The sequence below is a fragment of the Carcharodon carcharias genome, chromosome 17 (genome assembly GCF_017639515.1).
Source record: "Carcharodon carcharias isolate sCarCar2 chromosome 17, sCarCar2.pri, whole genome shotgun sequence".
NCBI classification, from domain to species: domain Eukaryota; kingdom Metazoa; phylum Chordata; class Chondrichthyes; order Lamniformes; family Lamnidae; genus Carcharodon; species Carcharodon carcharias.
In genome coordinates, this window is record NC_054483.1 from 82,378,835 (window position 1) to 82,399,294 (window position 20,460).

General features: G+C 40.8%; 1 protein-coding gene across 3 annotated transcripts in view; it reads right to left on the reverse strand.

The window, feature by feature from the left end:
• Positions 1 to 20,460, reverse strand: part of LOC121290177 (disintegrin and metalloproteinase domain-containing protein 12-like) — a 450,435-nt gene that overhangs the window by 47,912 nt on the left and 382,063 nt on the right. For all 3 annotated transcript variants that reach the window (XM_041210433.1, XM_041210431.1, XM_041210430.1), the window contains exons 14-17: positions 19,927 to 20,122; positions 18,682 to 18,790; positions 11,664 to 11,862; positions 1,854 to 1,931 (exon numbers count right to left, since the gene is read on the reverse strand). In XM_041210433.1, the coding sequence (XP_041066367.1) occupies positions 1,854 to 1,931; positions 11,664 to 11,862; positions 18,682 to 18,790; positions 19,927 to 20,122 (582 nt within the window). The remainder of the gene's footprint in view (positions 1 to 1,853; positions 1,932 to 11,663; positions 11,863 to 18,681; positions 18,791 to 19,926; positions 20,123 to 20,460) is intronic.

Below are 20,460 nucleotides of genomic sequence, written 5' to 3' on the forward strand. Positions count from 1 at the left end.
GCCTTGCCTTTTGTATTATGGGTCAGCTGTGGCTCAGTGGGTAGCATACTTTTTGCCTTATAGTCACAAGGTAACTGGTTCAAGTCCTCCTCTAGGGTTTGAGCACAAAAATCAAGGCTAATATTCCAGTGCAGTGTTGAGGGAGCACTGCAATGTCAGAGGTGCTGTCTTTCAGATTAGATATTAAACTGAGGGCCCTACCTGCCTGATCGGGGGATGTAAATGATCCCATGACATTATTTTGAAGAAGAGTAGGTGAGCTTTCCCTGCTCTCCTGGTCAATATTTATCCCTCAATTAACATTACAAAAAAAATCATATTATCGTTGTTACATTGCTGTTTATGGGCTGTGCTGTGCTTAAGTTGGTTGCTCTGTTTTCTACATTACAACAGTTATTACATTTCAAAAGTACATTATTGGCTGGTGGTTGGAGACACCTGGTGGCTGTGAAAGATGCTATATAAATGCAAGTCCTTTTCTTTTCCTTCATTTACTCCTCTCAATGTGTAAAAGGCTAAAAATAGCCATCTACGTTGTTTTGTCAGGGAATCCACCAAATTTAGAGGGGAATCAGAAGAAATCTTCATTTGGGAATGCAGGAATGAGATTTTATGACAGAAAACCAATGCAAGAAGTCAGATTAGCTAACACCACTTGGATAATGGAGTGAGCAGTCTTGATTGAATTGGCTTTTCTTGGTCTCACATTCGTATATGCATGAGACAGAAGTCCTATTCAGCTCTTGGCCAGAATTTTATGCTCCCCCTCCAGTGGATTTTTAAATGAAGGGTGGGGGAGCGTGAAATTGAAGAGACCAGATTCACTCCGGGTTCCCGCCCGCCTTGACCACACAGCGATTTTATGTTGGGGTGGGCAAGGCCTCGGATGAGAAGCCCACCCTTGCCCCAATTGATGCCCTTAAGTGGCCAGTTATTGGCCACTTAAGGGCCGTTTCCCACCCAGCCTCATTTTTTAGGCTGACAGGAGGATTGAACTTTTGTGGGGTAAGCCCGAAAAAGATCAAAGTTACATTTTGGGTGACAAGAGGGCGGGTGGTGCCTCCATCAGAAACCCCTTCTAAAGTCCATCTGCAAGCACTTAAGAGAAATGGCTGCGGGGCACTTGGAGTCAGCGGGAAACACTCCTTGGATGGCTGGAAGCGAGATCCTGCCATCTGGCAAATTCAGGCCTTTGTTGCTCTTCTATATAGATTCTAGGATAAGATAAAAATTAACACACTACCCAAAATTACCTTCATAAATTCTGGACCAATTTCCCATAAAATAATCATAGAGAATGGGGCTTGCTACCTTACTTAATCATATCTTTCCTCTGAAGAATATCACAGGGACCCTTCAGCCAATGTGGCACTGTTGATGAAAACATGCGTTTTACTATTGCTGTTGGCCTCTGCTCTACTAATTCTTAAACTCTACATCTAATAATTCTACATCTATAAGGATTGGCATTTTCAAATTTGCTTTGCTAATATTAACTATTAGAAATGACCTAATATGCAACTGTAGAAACCTCTCACATTCGTAGAGGTACGGTTAATGTTGTCAGTTGAGAACAAGACCAGTTTCAGATAGCTATACATTTTAAAGAATTAAGAATGATTTCGATTTAGAGCTGATTGTACTTCATTAGACCTAAAACTGCTTCGTACACTGAAGCATTTTTATTTTGAGTCAGGTGTGACCTCAACAGCTTTGACCTTAAGGAATCTCCATCTGACCAAGAAAAGCAGCCAACTTTCAAATACAAAAGCATATACAGTTATTTTTTGCATAATTAGTGGGAATACTTTATCACATACACTTATTTTATCTGCAATGCTGCACAATCTTACCCCTTGTCCATGACATTTAGAAGCACATTCTATCACTCCAAAGACACTTATGTTCTGGCATTGTCGGTTTAGACAAATCTGGGAAGATACAAATATCTGTTAGTCATTTGGTAGTACAGAACTTGAGTATTGCTTAAGAAAGAGACATGGTGAAGCTTTATGTCTTGCACTCATCAGGACACTTCACAAATTAATACCATTGTAAGGTGAATACAACAATATATACTGTATGTGAAGAGGGTGCTGATTGGTTGGCAAGAGGGCTCTGATTGGTAGAGGTGTTGCTATGGAGAATGCATCAATGATGGTGACTGACAGTTAACTACCAAGCATTGTTTGAAATTTAAACGAGGCAGCTTGACTCTGATTGGTCTAGGCATTGCCCTGAAGAATGAGTCAGCAAATGGCTGTCACTTATTTTGTGTGGCTGTAACAGGCGCAATGCGTCTACATGTTTTTTTTATCTGCATGAGAATTTCAGTGCCAGTGCGATGCTAGGTATGCAGGCCATACATCGCAAAGACTGTCAGATCGTATCAAACAGCAAGTCCCTTCCGATGTTCGCAATGGGCAAGGTACAGACTGTACCCAACCAGTCCCTGCTTGCAAAACTCAAAACACAGTGTCCAACATAGATGTGATTCCATGATTGGACAACATTTGCCAAATAATCCTCAGTGTGCCAAGAGTTACTCTGACAATCAATTTAAAACTGTCAGTCAGGCTCACAGTGTGGTGCATTTGCATATACTGGAAGCTACAAAAATTAATACACAGGGCCCTGTTCTTTGCAGACAGAAAAAACATATGCACACATTGCACCGGTCTCAACTAAACAAAATAAGTGACGGCCATTCGCTGACTCAATCCTCAGGGCAATGCCTTGACCAATCAGGGTCAAGCTGCCTTGTTTAAATTTCAAATAATGTTTGGCAGTTAACTGTTAGTCACCATCACTGGTGCTGTCTCAATGGTAATGCCTCTACCAATCAGAGACCGCCTGCCAACCAATCAACATTCTCTTCACATACATTAATAAATTGTTGTATTCCCCTTATAGTCTTGTGAAGTGTCCTGATGAGTGCAAGACAAAAAGTTTTGACATGTCTCTTTTTTACAAATATCTGTGTTAATCTAATTGTACATGATCAAGTTAAGTAAACAAGGGTGGTGCCTCTCTTCAACCTTCGAGTTACTTTGTGTGAAGCACAGTTTTTATTCCCTTGTAGTACGAGGTAAAGTAATATTCATTTTGCAGAAATTTCTGTTTAAGGAACTGGAATGATCACAAATTTCACTTGTACAGTCACTGTAATGTGGAAAATAGTGTAAGATGTTTCATTTGAGATGTAATCAAAAGTAAACAGTGAACCAATGTAAAAGATCCATTAGGGGAGGGAATCAAAAGCATGGTCAAAGAGTTGGATTTTCAAGGAGGGTCTTAAAGACAGGGAGGCAGAAGGAATTTTTGAGTTTTAGGAAATACCTTGGCAGCTGAAATCAGTGGTGGGGCAAAGCAAGGGGCTGCACAAGATGCCAGAGTCAGAGGGACAGAGAATTTTGGGGTTGGACGAGGGTGAGGGGATTATTATGCTTGAAGAAGGTGCAGAGATCGGGAAGAATGAGTCCACAAAGGAATTTAAAACATGAGGATGAGAGTTTTAAATCTGAGGTGCTGGGGGACCTGGGGACAATGTAGGTCAGCAAACATTGGATGATGGGTGAACAGGACTTGATGTAGGATAGAGCACAGGCTCCACAAAAATTAAATGGTAAAACTTCCTGCATCTACGATTTATTTCTTGATTTTCATTTGGTTTCACCAAATCAGGAATTGTACCAATACTTCGATTGGTCTTTCAATTTTTTTTTATTTTTAAAAAGTTAAAATTCAATTAAGAACAAAGAATTTCAGATAAAGGTGCTGAGGATGAAAATAATTCTGGTTCTGTTGATGCATTAACACGGGTAGGGGTTGGCAGGGGATGCAGATTAAATCTGATATGTGACTGAGCCTGGAGAGCTGGTGCTGCAAGTAGTGTTCAGAAACCCAGTCAAAGGTAGGGACTGTGGAGTGAGGCTCTTTTGCTGGGAAAAGACTCACTAGCCACAAATGCACAGGGATTACAATGAAGCAGAATTGGGGCTACAATATTATAGCTGAAATTCTGATTCACGTTCACATCTAACAAAGTAGCTCACTAGGGTTAGGTGAAGTAATTTGATTTAGCTTGTGTGTTTTGGGTTGAGGCTAGTGTGGAACATAAGCACGGGCATAAATCAGTTGGGCCGGCTGGCCTGATTCTGTGGTGTAAAATCAATAATTCCAAATGTATTCTAATTAAAATGGAAATTATCAATGTTTACAGCTTCATCTTTTGAAACTCCAGCCATATTAACACCTGATGAGTGTTGGATATGAATGGAAATAATTAAAGGCTCACGTGAAGAATATCTCACACTTTGATCAGTACGGGGTGTGCAAGGAGACAGGCCAGAGTTAGACGGAGGCCAAGTGAGTAGTGAATTAGGGTCATGTGGGAATTCGGTGCACATGGGGGGAAGAGGTGTGGTATATATAGGAATTATTCTAAGTTAATTAAAGAAAGTAATTAAATTAAGCTAATCAAACTACATAAGAGAATCCATAAAGTAGCAGGAGTTCGGAGAGAGAGAGAGCCCATAAAACAGTGGAGAGAGCTGGGAGTTTACAGATAAAATCTATAAGTGACGTCATAGGAGTCCCATAAGTTGACTGGTTGGTAAGCATATGCCTTTCCGAACTCAGCACAGAGGAGACGATTGGTGAGTGAAAGGTGAGTTATTATATTATACCATATTGTAGTAAACACTTTATGTAAAGTGCAACCTGGTTATGTGGAATGTGCATCCTGCAGGATGTGGGAAGATGTGCAGGCACAAAGTGCCCTCGATGACTACATCTGCAGGAAGTGTCACCAGCTACAAAAACATGTGCTCCAGGTTGTAGAACTGAGCAGTGGCTGGAATCACAATGCTGTATTTACAAGGCTGAGGATTACGTGGATAGCACATTTAGAGAGGTGGTCACGCTGCAGCTATGAAGTACACAGGCAGAGAGGGAATGGGTGACTGCCAAAGTATCTAAGAGAAACAGGCAGGTATTGCAGGAATACCCTGAGTCTATCTTGCTCTCTAACCATTTTTCCATTTTGGATACTGGTGAGCGAGATGCTTCCTCAGAGGGCCGTAACAAGAGCCAAGTCCACGGTACTATGGATGGCTCAACTGCACAGGAGGGGAGGAGGAAGAGTGGAAGTGCTATAGTGGTAGGGGATTCCATAGTTAGGGGAGCAGACAAGTGTTTCTGCGGCCATATATGTGACTTCAGGATGGTATGTTGCCTCCGTGGTGCCAAGCTCGAGGATGACACAGGACATTCCTTTTTTGGGAGGGTGAACAGCCAGAGGTCGCGGTCCACATTGGGACCAATGACATAGGTAGGAAAAGGGGTGAAGTCCTGAAAGCAGATTTTAGGGAGTTAGGGAAGGGAATTAAAAATCAGAACCTCAAGAGCAGTAATCTCAGGATTACTCCTAGTGTCTTGTACTAGTAAGCATAAGAATAGGAAGACTGAGCAGTTCAACACATAGCTGGAGAAGTGGAGTAGGAGCGAGGGCTTTAGATTTCTGAGGCAATGGGACCAGTTTTGGGGTAGGTGGGGTCTGTACAAGAAGGACATGTTACACTTTAACAGGACTGGGGCTAATGTCTTTGCGGGAGGTTTGCTAGTGCTTTTAGAGAGGGTTTAAACTAGATTGGCAGTGGGATGGGAACCTGAGGGGAAATTCAGAGTGGAAAGGAGAAAAACTGGAAGTAGAGAAGTATCAACTGATAATGAGGATATATCAAAGAGTATTGTCAAGGTACATAGAATACTTGGAGAGTTTGATAGAATTAGGGTAGGCAATAGTAAGTCATTAGGTGGGGACAGAATAAGGGAGAAAGTAAAGAAGCCTAAATCAGGGAGAATGTGCATGCATGTGAATGCGCAGAGTGTGCTTAACAAGATTGGTGAACTACAGGCACAGGTTGACAAATGCAGTTATGATATTATTACTATAACAGAGACCTGGCTCAAAGAAGGGCAGGACTGGGCATTAAATATTCCTGAGTACAAGGTGTTTAAGAAACACAGGAAAGGCCAGGGGGTGGGGGGCAGAGTGGCAGCATTGATTAAAGATGGCATTACAGTCCTGGAGAGAGACAATGTTCCAGAGGGGTCAAGGATAGCTCTGGCTAGAGGTAAGGAATGAAAAAAGTGCAATAACATTGATCAGTATAGTATACAGACCACCAACTAGTGGAAAAGATGCAGAGAAACAAGCCTGCAAAGAAATTACAGAGAGATTCAAGAATTATAGAGTAATTATAATGGGGGAATTCAAGTATCCAAATACAGACTGGGAAAGGAATAGTGCAAAGAGACAAGAGGAGTGAAAGTTCCTGGAATGTGTTTAAGATAATTTTCTGCAGCTGTATGTTTTCAGACCAATGAGAAGGCAGGTACTGTTGGATCTGGTTCTGGGGAATGAGTTGGTCCAAGTGGATCAAATATCAGTGGGAGAGCGTTTAGGGGATAGGGACTATTGTGTCATAAGGTTTAGGTCGGCCATGGAAAAGTACAAGGAACAATCCAAAGCAGGGATAATTTATTGGGGGAAAGCCAACATTGATGGGCTGAGAATACATCTGAGTCCTGTGAATTGGAATTAAATGTTGGCAGAAAAGACGGTGGCTGAACAATGGGCTATCTTCAAAAAAAAAGTATTGCAGGCAATGTCAATGTATATTCCCGTGAAGAGGAAAGGCAGGACAAATAAATCCTGAGTGCCCTAGATGATGAGAGAGATAGAGGTGAAGTTGGAAAGGAAGAAGTGCGAGTATGACAGATGTCAGGGTAGAAAATACAATGGTGATTCAAGCTAAATATAGAAGGACCAGAAGGGAAGCGAAAAAACTAAGAAGAAAAGCAAGGAGAGAGCATGAAAAGAGATTGGCAGCAAATATAAAAGGAAATCCCAAGATCTTCCATAAGCATATAAATAATAAAAGGGTGGTAAAAGAAAGAGTAGGGCCAATTAGGGATAAAAAGGGGTCTTGCATATGGAGGAGGAAGAAATAGCGGCGATATTAAATTAGTACTTGGCCTCTGTCTTTACAAAGGAAGAAGGTGCTACCCAGGCTGAGGTGAGAGAGGAGGTAACTGGTACACTAGAAGAATTTACAATTGAGAAGGAGGAAATTTTAGAAAGGCGATCTTTACTTAAAATTGTAAGGTACAGGACCGGATGAGATGCTTCCAAGGGCACTGAGGGAAGTGAGAGTGGAAATAGCTGAGGCACTAGTGATAATCTCCCAGTCTTCCTTAGACACAGGGGTGGTGCCAGAGGACTAGAGAATTATGAATGTTATACCCTTGTTCAAAAAGTGGTGCAAAGATAAATCCAGCAACTATAGACCAGTCAGTTTGACTTCAGTGGTAGAGAAACTTCTGGAAACTATAGTTCGGGACAAAATCAATAATCACTTAGACAAGGGCAGGACAATTAAGGAGAGCCAGCATAGATTCATTAAAGGAAAATCATGTTTAACTGGCTTGCTGGAGTTTTATGAGGAGGTTACAGAGAGGGTTGCTAAGAGCTACGCTTTTGATGTGAATATGGACTTTCAAAGAGCATTTGCTACAGTGTTGCACAACAGACTTGTGAGCAAAATTCTAGCTCTTGGAATAAAAAGGAAAGCCGACATTTGGATAAGAAATTGGCTGAGTGACAGGAAACAGAGAATAGTGATAAATGGTTATTTTGCAGATTGGAGGAAGGTTTGTAGTGGAGTTCCCCATGGGTCAGTGTTGGGACCCTTGCTCTTCCTGATATATTAATGACATAGACTGAGGTGTTCAGGGCATGATTTCAAAATTTGCAGATGATACAAAGATTCGAAACATTGCCAGCTGTGATGAGGATAGTCTTGAACTTCAAAAGGACATAGACATGTTGGTGGATTGGGCAGACAAGTGGAAGATGAAGTTCAATGCAGAGAAGTGTGAGGTGAATCATTTTGGCAGGAAGAATATGGAGAGACAGCATAAATTAAAGGGAAGATCTCTAAAGGGGGTGCAGGATCAGAGGGGTCTTGGTGTATATGTACGTAAGTCATTGAAGATGGCAGGGCATGTTGAGAGACCAGTTAAAGCATATAGTATATTAGGCTTTATTAATAGGGTTATTGAGTACAAGAGTAAGGAGGTCATGTTGAACTTGTTTAAGACAATAGTTAGGCCTCATCTGGAGTTCTGTGTCCAGTTCTGGGCGTCATACTTGAGCAAAGATCTGAAGGCACTGGAGAGAGTACAGAGGAGATTCACAAGAATGATTCCAGGGATGAAGAACTGTAGCTATGAGGATAGACTGGAGAGGTTGGGACTGTGTTACTTGGAGAAAAGATGGCTGAGAGGAGACTTGATAGAGGTATTCAAGATCCTGGGGGGTATGGACAGGGTAAATAGTGAGAAACTGTTCCCACTCAAGAGGGCATCAAGGAAGCATAGATTCAAAATAATTGGCAAAAGGTGTAAAAGTGATGTGAGGAAAAACTTTTTCACCCAGATGGTGGTTACAGTCTGGACTGAACTTTCTGAAATTATGGTGGAGGAAGGTTTGATTGAGGTATTCAAAAGGGAATTGGATTGCTGTCTGAAAAGAAAGAATGTGCAAGGTTACGGTAGTAAGGCAGGGGAGTGGGACTAGGTAGAATACTCTTTCAGAGAGTCAGTGCAGACTTGATGGGCCGAATGGCCTCCTTCTTCACTGTAAAGGTGCTGTGATAGTGAGGTTTGAAGAACTGAAATTGAAATGTTCAACTAAAGAATATAATGGGCTAGATTTTCCACCGAACACAGTTGCACAACTGATGTCTAAAACTTGAATGGTATTGTCAAATGGTCTTGTGCATTCAGTCCTTGCATCTAGTCATGGAATTTCACTTCAGGGATGGTGCACAGCGTACACACAAGTTATCAGGATTTGGCTGCAATTTTTACAGTCTATAAGCCAATTTTCTCCTCCTTTGGTGAAGCAAATTTATTAGCAAAGGTTGGTGCACATCATGTAGATAGGAAAGAGAATGTTAGACAACAGCACAGAATCCAGATACTAAAGTGAAAAATACAAAATAGGAAAAACACATAATCATGTTTTCCCATTATGACCATATTTGACAAAAGTATATGCTCTTTCATCAAAAAATCATTATCTGCATTCACCATTAATCTTACTTTTTTCTTCCCGCCCATCTAACTTCTGTATGCTGTGCATGATTGCCTTGTTGCACATGTGGTCCATTTAAGACTGATGTACGGCAGCACATGCAGGCATCTTAAAATAGCACATTTCTGATTGCTACACGGTCCTGTGCCTGTGCAGCTTAGAAGGAACAATGCCCGCCCACCCACATCCAATCTAAGAGATGTACTGGAGATGTGTTTTCTTGCTTCATGTTGCACTCAAAGGGCTGATTTAATGGAGGCAACGGGGGTCTTGGTTGTCAGCTGGAAAGTTGGCAGCAGCCCCTTACCACCTCTTTTAGGGAAGGCCTGGTGAATTAAGTACCACTCAGGCACTTAATTGACAGTAGCAGGCATTCCCTGGAATCAAGGACCCTGGGGGCAAAAGTCCCAACTGCCAAAAGCTGCTGGCCAATCAGAGGTGTGGCTGCTGCCGGTATGACATCTACCTGAGTCCTGGTATCATTGCTGGATCCCTGGCCGCAGGTGAGTGATGGTGGGAGGGGTAGGGGTGAGTGAGGGAAGTCATGGGGTGGGGGTTGCATGCGGGGAATGGTGGTCATTGGCAGCAAGGGGAGGAGGGTGGCTCTAGTGGGACCTCCCCTTCCCGATGCCAGATCCCTCAATCAGGCCCTGAGTGCCTTTGAACGAGGCCCTCACCCCCTCTCCCGAGAGCCTCATGTAACACTGCACAGGTTTGCTTGTCATGCTCCCCGCATGCCAAATGCCCCTGTCCACCACTGAATTTATACCAGTGGCAGCAGGATGAGGCCGTTAAATGGGCATTAATTGACTTCCTGCTATGGACTTAATCGGGGTGGAGGCGGGATGGTGGCTGGATCCCACCTGCTACCCCTCTGCCCATTTAAAAGACCCCCGGTCACCAAACTCACCACAGGGGAGGGAATTAAATTCCACCAATCTGTCTAGAGAGTGATGTGCAAGACTGCTCTAGGATCAGTAGCCCCTGAAATTAGCTTCTTCCATATGGGCAAGTGCCCCATAGCTATACTGAGTAAGAAATTCACTATGTAAGGGATTGCGAGCACAAATCCTATTGTGCAATAGGAATTCATTTAACCATTGAAAAATAGGTGTTTGTGCTGAGATTATAAGCGTTGAAGTTTTGGCTAGGGTTAGATGTGATGATACTACCATTTTGTTTATACAGAAAACTTGTGCTAGATATCATCCATGTACCTGTGGCAGCATTCTCGCCTGAGTCAGAATGTTGTAGCAAGCCCTGCCCAAGAATCTGAGCACAGTGTGGCGTGAAGCATGGGGGAAAGTACTGTCTTTCAGATGAAACATTAAATCCAGGTTCAGTCTTTCCTTTCAGGTTGAAATAAAAGTCCCACTGCACTATTCAAAGATGAGCAGGGGTGTTCTCCCAGCATACAGGCCAGCATTTATCCCTCAACCAGCCTCATTAAAACATTTCCCCTTGCTTATATTATTGTTGTTTCTGGGACTTTGTGTGCAATCTAACTGTCTCATTTTCCCACATTACAGCAGTAACTATTTTTTCAAAGATAAATCACTGACTGTGAAATACTTTGAGATGTCCTGACGTATTGTGAAACACGCTATGTAAATGCAAATTCTTTTTTTCTTCTGCTTTACTAATGATAGTCATGACTGAAAAGTCGGATCAGCAGTAAATGGAGTAGAAATCGTTTTTAGGGAGTAAGATAGATGCAAAGGATACTAATTACGTGAGATTGCCTGCACTCAATCTGCAAAGGCATTGATCCCAATGCCAAGCTCAGAACCCCCTTTCTTTAGATGCCTGAGCATTATGTCCTTAAATAGGTTTAAAGACCCTTTTTCAAAATTTGTGCACAAGAAGTGGGGTAGGGAATGAGTCTTCCTCATATCTGCTGATGGCAAATAAAAATTAGACAGGTGTAAAAATTATTTTGAAAAGAATCCTGCGAAGCCAGGAGGAGCAGGAGCACTCCTCTGACACTACAGGGCCACAATCTGCCTGCCAGCGTCTTGCTCTTTTCCCCTCTCATGGAATTTATCTGAGGGCCCGTGTCAGAGAGCCCAACATTGATGTCTTTGCTCGGAGAAGCTGCAAATGCTGGCACAAACAGTCCTTGCAGCTCAAGCTGAGTATGCTGAAGTGGCTCAAGGAACAATTTCTGTCAATCTTCTTGGTTCAGGTGCATGCTTGCTCTGGAAAGCCAAATCTACCCCAATATATCTTATTAGGTTACAGTATTATGCTAGGAAAACAGTAAATGCTAAGGAACAAATAATTACAATAACAAATAATGGTTAATGTCAGATCTCTGCAGCTGTTCAATTTTATCAATATAATTGTAGCTATTCACCTCCTAATAGAGGTGTTAGTGTTCCTCCTGCAATGGAAGATCATTCCACTTACTTTTAACAAGTTGAAATCCTATCTAAAGAAAATGTCTGAATGTTTATTTGAATGAATGTTCAACAGGTTATTGATTATGGCTTATTCCTACCTTCCCCTCTCCACATTTGGTGCCCGTTAGCACAAGCCCTGGATCAGGCATATCATCACCTAGATAGACATGTGTACCACGACACAAAATTTTTCCACCTTCTTGCAAGGGGATGTTAGTTTCTATGGAGACTGCATTTGTTCCAATAACGGGGCGGCTTGCTCCCCCCTGGCATTGGATTTTTCCACACTGGGCATCTCTGTGAAGAAAAACAAATGGTATAAATGAGGAGGCATTTACATAAAGTGGAAAGACAGTGGCTACAAATTATACTTTGGACTCCACAGGATAATTAAACGTCAGTAGATCATGTCAATCAATTGAGTTATGGTAAAAAATTCATCAACTGTGTCAAAATTCTCTGTTAACCTCAGGAATTACAAATAGGTGAAGCTTTTAAGTACTGAATATCTTTCAACAACTTTCAAAATATCCATTTTGTAATCAGATCACACAATCACCTTAAACTTTTCAGTTTTTTATTGATGATACACATTACAAAGCGCATTGAAAGAAGAATACCTATAAAGAAATTCAGATTAATTATTAGTTTGTAATAACCTCAATACATAAAAGGTTTTTATTTTAGTTGACAATTGTTCATGAATTAGAGGGTTCTCATTCAGTATAACATTATTCTTCATATCTCCTGCATCTGTCTGTTTTGATTGACTAAGTTGTAAATAGGCCTTATTCTGTTTAATTTATATATTTGGAAAATGTTCAACTTGCAGTTCATTTAAGTAATGCATAGCCTTAGCTGCCAAAGTTACTGGGCAATAAATAAATGATGAGGCTCCTGTGCACTGTATAAATAGTTAGGCCTAAAGTGGAGTTGTTTTTGTGTGTGTGGAAGATCATTTTGATGAGTAGGTTCATGGCTCAGGTATATATCAGTATTCTGCTTGAGGAATTTATTTAGCCTTCAGCCATGGACAATTTTTAGCTGTTTCTTTTTATTTTCCCCTGATCAAATATGTAAGTATGTGGATGCATTTGGCCAATTCACACTGGCCAAACGATTGGGTGAATTGTTACAACCAGTTTTGAATAAGTTTTCCTGATACACAGTGAAGAATCCTTCACATTTGTGGAGACCGTACAGGACTTGCAAATCAATAGCAATGCTGTGTCCATGTGCTCATTTGACATCTAGCTTATTCAGCAATTTTCCACTTAAGGAAGCCATCGGTATTTGCACTGCAGCACTACATCATGGCAATCTAGTCCCACCACCGTTGTGTGAATTGTATTTATTGAGCTTATGAACTCGGCCACTCACACAGCTAAGTTCAGCTTTAATGACACCATATATACCCCAAATAGACAGTGTTGCCATGGGATCCCCTCTAGGCCCAGCTCTCGCAAACATCTTTGTTTGGTTCCAGGGGAAACGTGTCTTCGATGGAATGCCACCTCCTTGATATGTGGATGATATGTTTGCTATATTTAAGTGTATAGCAGCATGTAATAATTTCCTTGCATGCCTTAATGGGCTCTATCCTGCGCTCAAGTTGACCTTTAAAATGGAGCAGTCAAATGAACTCCCCTTCCTTGAGGGACCAGTTGAGAAATCTGCCAGGGGGTTCTCTGCCAGGTGGTTCTCTACCATGGTCTACTGCAATCCTACCTTCACTGGTCAATACACATGTTGGGACTCTTACAGTTCCACGTGCTATAAAATTGGCCTTATTGGCAAACTCAAAAATAGGGCCCAAGTCATTTGCTTACCATGCAAGTTTGATGCTGAAATAGGGCTCATCAAAGATATCCTGCAGGGAAATGGATACCCTGATCAGATGATTTCACGCTGTATATCTCGGTAAACTCATGAATGGGCCTAAGGCCGTCACTTGCGGCCCTGGAAAGTGCTCAATCTACCTCAGATTACCTTGGAAGGGCAAGCTACGTCAAAAATTTGAGCAACAGATGAAGCATGCTGTTTCACACTGCTACAATGCAGTAGCAACACGAGTGTATTCACCACTAACAGGATGCTGCTGTCAAGTCAAAAAGATGCTGTGGCTATCACACAAATGAGCCATGTGGTATATAAATTTCAGTGCCAGTGTGATGCTAGGTATGTAGGCCATATGTCCCAAAGATTGGCAAATTGTATCAGACTGCATATCCCTACCACTGTTCACAACTGGCAAGGTACAGGCCATACCCAACCAGCCCATGCTTGCAAAACTCAAAACACACAGTCCAACATTAGATGTGATTCCGCGATTGGGAAATATTTGCTAAATAATCCTCAGTGTGCTAAGATTACGCTGACAACTAATTTCATATTGTCAGTTGGGCTCGTAGTGCAGCGCATTTGTGCGTACTGGAAACTATATATTTTAATACACAGGCCCCTGTTCTTTGCAGACAGAAAGAACATGTAATACATCGCACTTGCTTCAGCTAAATAAAATAAAATATGATAGCCATTCGCTGGTTCACTTCCCAGGGCAATGCCTTGACCAATCAGAGTCAAGCTGCCTTGCTTATATTTCAAACAATGCTTGGCAGTTAACTCTCAGTTACTATTAACTGGTGCATTCTCCAATCAGAGTCCACTTGCCAAACAATCAGCACTCTCTTCTCATACAATATAAAGGTGTTGCTGCCCCTGACATTGGTATTCTTGTGATTGTCCTGATGAGGGCAAGATGCAAAGCTTTGACAAAATGTCTTTTTTCAGCAATACTCAAGTTCTGTACTACCAAATGACTATTAATAAGTTTAAAATTAAAAGCAAATGAATATGCATTTCTCCTGTTTACTGCTGTGTGAAGTGAGAGGTATTTTTTGCCTTTAGGCTGAAACTTTAATGTGTTAGTTGAGCTGCATATTTAATTGGCTACCAGTTAACTCCATGAGCTGTTTTGCATATTCATTTGTTGTTCTGTGATAAGACCAGTGCTGTAAAACAATTGTCATACCTGTGAGTCTGTTATTCATCAGATCTTTTTAAATATTACATCTATAAGAAGAGAAGCTTTTTGTGTCTTTCATCCATGGGTACATTTGAAGATCAAATTTAAGGGGCTGGATTTTGCAGTCAGTGGTGAGGCAATGGTGCTTGCTGCTGACATCAAAGAAAGCTGCCCTCAAAGATCTGGTGAGGTTTTGGCGTGAATCTCCCCTTTTCCGATGTCTGTTTGAATCTGACATCCAGTCGAGAGTATCTCCAGGTATCCAGCAACAGTGATGTCAGCAAGCAGGGTAAATAGCCAATCAATTTGAAGTATTCTCACAGTTGGCAAACCAGGAAGATAAAAAATCTGAATCCCTTCACTTTTGATTTTATATTTTACAGATAGCAAAGCAAATATTTGCGACATGCACATGGGATTTAAGTAAAAACTAAAATATCATAATCAAACTTTTAAAAAATATATTTTAAAGATATGTGGAATTTCTTGCCATAATGGAGAAATTTAACATTCAACAAATATAAAATTACTCTTTTGGTGCTGCTTATCAGTAATTATGAACTTAGTACACTGTATAATAACAAGGCGCGACCTTTGCAAGAGTTTTGACAGCAAGGCCAAGAGGGTAAGAGTGGAAGTTCTCACAGTTCAAAGATTTCCATTGATTGCAGTCTTAGGGGGCTTGAATAGCCTAGCCTCTGGACAAATGAAGAATCACTGACAGCAACTTCTGGATTCTGGGCCTGATTGTATATATGCAAACTCCAGAAGTTGCTGTTAGTTTCAGAGGAGTAATGGTGGCAAATGCTGACATTTTTGCTGTTATTACAACATCAAAATCTGGGCCAAGATTACTTATGAATCATCTCAGATTTGTCACTTAGTCAGTTTATGTGTCAACAAACAATTACTGAACTGGTAAAATAATACCAGCTATTCTTACTTCTTCCACAAGATAGCACTGTAACTTCTAAAAAAACAATATTCCAAGTAGGCCTGTTATTCTGATTTGTTCCAAAGATGGTACTGAAACTTCTCTCAGCTTGCTGCAATAAAACACAAGAGGCAATTTTCTACAGATACTTTAATGCTAAAGAGCCTCTGAGGTGCCAAAGTTGGAATGTTAAGCTGAAACACCAGTTTATCCCATATTTAATGTAAGACAGCATTTGGTAAAGGAGTTAAACCTTATGCTAGGAATGGCCCCCCCAGATGTTTGTTAAGGGGTTGATTGCCACTTGGTTTGCCTGTTAACACTCATTAGCAAGGCTGTACAGCATTTGGGTGGATAGTAACTTGACCTAATCTTCCAACAGTGAGCAGCCAGGCAGAGTAGCACCAGTTCCTTTCCTCCTGCAGGTACACAACATCCCTCTGGACCTCCTTCACCATCAGCGTCAGGGTCCAAGGACCTGTGTGCCCTCTCATTCGGTCCCTGAGCCATCCTGAAATGTGCTCGTGTGTTAGTCTTCGGCATAAGTTGCTGAGTGGAGCCCACATGTACTGCTCCAAAGATTGCTAAATTTGCTACTGTATGTTTCATTACTTCCAGTAAATTTCAAATCACGGCAATCAGCAATAAGTCCAAAATTGTGTGCTAAAACCAGACTTTCAAACAGGAATGTCTTATTCGCACATCATCCATTTAGTGTCTATTTTCACCCTTTCACCAAAATAACCCGAAAACTTACAATTTTCTGTGACTAACTGAACAAGGCATTAAAAATTTACGTGTTTATTAAAAACTAAGGACTGTGTGTAGTAATTTAATAAGGAATTCACATTCCCCATGTATACAGTGAGTTTGTAAGAGCTATCAAGAAATAAAGTTTCTGTCTTTCAAATATGGTCGTACATAAAAACCCATCAAATGGAACCATGCTCGCCTGCAGCCTAAGGATTAGATGCATGTATAGTCTCAGCTTCCTAGTGAGGTTAGCACAGAACCACTTTTCTACAGAATCTGATTGCTCAAACTAGTTTGGAATTAAGGGTCAACCCAAAGGCTGCAATAACTCAGAAATCGAAAGCGAAGTCAGATCACTGTATTCTGCTTGAAATAGTCTGGATCGACTCAAACTGAATACTTCATAATGTCACCATCTGGTGTGAAACATAGTTCCATGATTCCACATATCTTTAAAAACAGAGAGCTCTAGAGTATCCCTGTTGCTACTTTCATAAAATCATGCATAGCTATGCAGAATTGACTTGGGATATTTTCACAAAAAGTCCTGTTTGATGCTTCGTTTTCTGAAATTGGAATGAAATGAGATGTTGCTGCTTCAATGCCTGTTCAAAAGAAGTAATTTCCTTGATCAAAAGGTTTTTTTTATTAGCTATGGAATTCAGCCACCTGGGCCCAACTGGGAACACATGCCTTTCATGAAAATGTCTCAAATTTAAATGAACTCTAACTAAATATGTCTCTGTGTGAATGATGTGCAGCATGTACGTGCTCTGTCTGCATCAGAAGTTTGCTTCTTGCTATATTGGTTATTGGGTCCAGCAGTTGTCCAGGGCACCCACCTGAAACTGGCATAATGCTCCCAAATTCCATAAGCAACTGTTCAGCAACAGTTTCAGACCTCTTTGTGTAAATTGTTTGCGGCTGGTCACAGCCTGTGCTGTGCAAGCTGCGTTCGGTCTTCTCAGGTGCCCAGCAGTCAAGCCAGCAGTGCTTAAACGGACTGTTGCAGGCTGCCACCCGAATGGCTTGTTTAAATATTTTCTTAACTGAATGTGGAACCAGGACAAGCCTGGTGTTTCAGCCAGCTGAATTTTACTCCCTGCGCTGTGAGTGGCAAACTGCCTCAAGGATGGCAACAGGCACCCATGCCACCCTCCAGCTCGTGAGTAACATACAAGTGGGGCTAGTGGAACAATTTGCTGTGGCCCAGTCAATGGCTTCTCTAGGTGCATGCAGCATGGTCTGCACCTGGATGACATCCCTTCTTTGGCACTGATCTAACTTTTAGGCCTTAGGGATACCCCACAAATTTTGGATTATCGAAATTTAAATTAAAAATATTGCGAAGACAAACCTCCTCCATAAGAAGCTAATAGAGCGAGCCTCTCTAGCTCAGCAAAGAAGCTGATTCTGTAAGTGCAACAGAGTCAGACACTTTAATTTGCCATAAAATGGGCAGCATGAGCAAAGGATCGATCTGAATTGCTGGTGAAAATGAAACAGTTATATTGAATATTTACTGTAGGCTCTAAAAGAAATTCAAAATTATTGTTGGAAGTAAAATATAACCTGCTAGGGAAATTGGGCAGCAATGTAGACAACAAAATTAAAGTTCTGCAGAAATTGGTACATCATGGTTGGACAACTATATTAGATTTCCTAGGAACATTTGTACTTGGATAAACAACCCTATTACACTACTAAGGAACTGGACAAAATGGACACAGAGCCAATGTAGACCATTGGAAAATTGGATATCATGGATGGAAAGTAAACTCAGTTTGGTTGGAGCCAGATACCATAGATGAATAGTCAATTAGTTATTAAGGAAAACTGATTCTATTATTGCAGAAAATCAAGACTGGGGGAAAATTAAATGCCAGTTACAGAAAATATAATCTAGCGGGCTTGAAAATTAGACACCATGGCCCTAAACACTGCGTCATTTACTATGGGTGATTATGTTCATAATTTACTAAAGACTACCTTAGATTACAGATACACTGTTGCTCAGTCACAAAAGAAGGTAGAACAATGATACCACTGCTAAATTAAAAAAGAAACAGCTTTAGTTTACTTTAATCTATACTCATCCAAAGTTTTCATAACACAGAGTGTAACACTTCAAAGATGACATCCTCTATTCATGGAATAGACAAAAGTAATAAACTCACAAGAAAACCCAGTGACTTGTGCTAAATAGGGAAGTAAATCATAAGCATTTGATGAGAGAGAAGGAACAGTAAAAGGCAATTAAAAACAAAAGTTAAGTGGAGGCTTGTAAAAATTCACTAAAGGTTTTCTGTACGTTTGTATGTTTTCAGGCGGAGAAATTATGGGGTAGAAAAGTCTTACGTCAATTGCTTGTGTCTTGAGAAGATATAAGATGCATTGTCTGTACCTGATCTCACATTTTGCAAATAAACCAGTTGAGTCCTTCCCACAATTACCATACGGGTCACCCGCTGAGTTTACTCTTTCAAAGCATATTCCAGGGGCAGGTTTAGCACCTAAAGGAGTCAGAACAATTTCAGTCACTTTTATGAGTACTTGTTAAAGTGAATAAAGAAAGTGTTAGGAAATGGAACTTCTTGTCATCTTGTACCAGTGACAGTATCAAACAGATGAAATGTAGAAGAATAGTGTTCACTTCATTCTTAAAAAAGTACCCAGCAACAATTTTTAAATAAAATATATAAGCTGATTAGCATCATTGGTGGGAGGGGATAGCTTCTCAAATCTACTTGGAGCGACCTATGATAATAATGAACAAATTTTTGTCATGAGCCATTCATTCCTCACTCATTTCAAGTCCATGTCATGATAATATATGCTTCAGACCTCTCTGCAACTGCAGCTACTACTACTTCACTAACACCTATGCCCTTGTGCAGAAAGACTGTCCATCAGCCATGAAGGTAGAACATTCCTTTATTGAAAGCTCTTCATTTAGCAGTTTCATTAAGGACTGATGAAATTCAACTCAGCTGTGACAGGAAGAAGTTACTGGAAGGTAGCCTCTGGAGTCAATCAAATAAGCATCTCTCCAATGATCCTCTATAATCATAATATCATGCTTTGGAATTATGTGCTTTTCAACTTCTGTGGTAGCTGCTTCAGGCAAATATCTGATCCTGGGCCAGCAATCAAATCAGCTATGACAATACCTTCAAAGCAGCTTCATGGCATGTGCTGAGGTATAATTCATTCTGTGTTATATACTAGAACATAGACTGTTTCTTTAATTCATCACAATAGGGATTTCTTATTTGTATCAGGTCTACAAAGATGACATGCTTAAACAGAAGTAGAGAGCAAAGCAAAATTAACAGGTAGGCTAACCTGTAACCCTTTGCATACTTCCTAACACTTAGTTCAAGGGCTGCATACCCAGAATCTTGGCATTAGTTCACACAGTTCTTTTCCCATCAGGTTAATAATAGTGAATGCTATTTAAGACAATGTGAATTCCAAGGGTAAGTGTTGAAGTAGAATCATTATGAGCAGAATGAATTGACTCGTCGCATGTACAGTATGGCACTGTAAATGTCTCAGATCCGCAAAAGAAATTCTTGTCCTGAATACTCTCCATTTTAATATGATTTTCTGTGCTATATTGGTTAGATTTAAGCTAATCATTATCTACCTGGTCCCCAGAGAGTAATACACTGCTGTTCATGGGTCTGGCACATTCCATTATAACAGTAACCATCCTTCTTATGACAGGGTTGACCATCATGTAGATATACATTGGCTGGACACTGTGCATTTGTTCCAGTGCAAAATTCAGGCAGATCACAAGAGTTGCTGGAATCTCTGCAAGGAGTTCCTGGAGGCTTCAGCTGTAAATGTACATTAACAAAAAAACAAAATAAATTAATGAGTTGAAAGATATGTAATGCAGTTTGAAACTTTGCAAATAGAATGATGGTCGTGCATGCAAACTTACAGTGAAAGTTAATATTAACATTTAAGATTGATCCAAGCGACATGTTAACCAAATTTAAGGTGGGCATATTTAAATTGAGGCAATAATAATGGGTGACACCACGGGAGTAAATTTCTGCAGATGTTCTCTCAGTTGTCTTGTGTTACTACCCTAAGGCCAATTTTGTAGAGTTTCTGTGGGTCTTCTACCAAAATTATGGTGGATGGAGAGGAGAACCCACATGATGATACA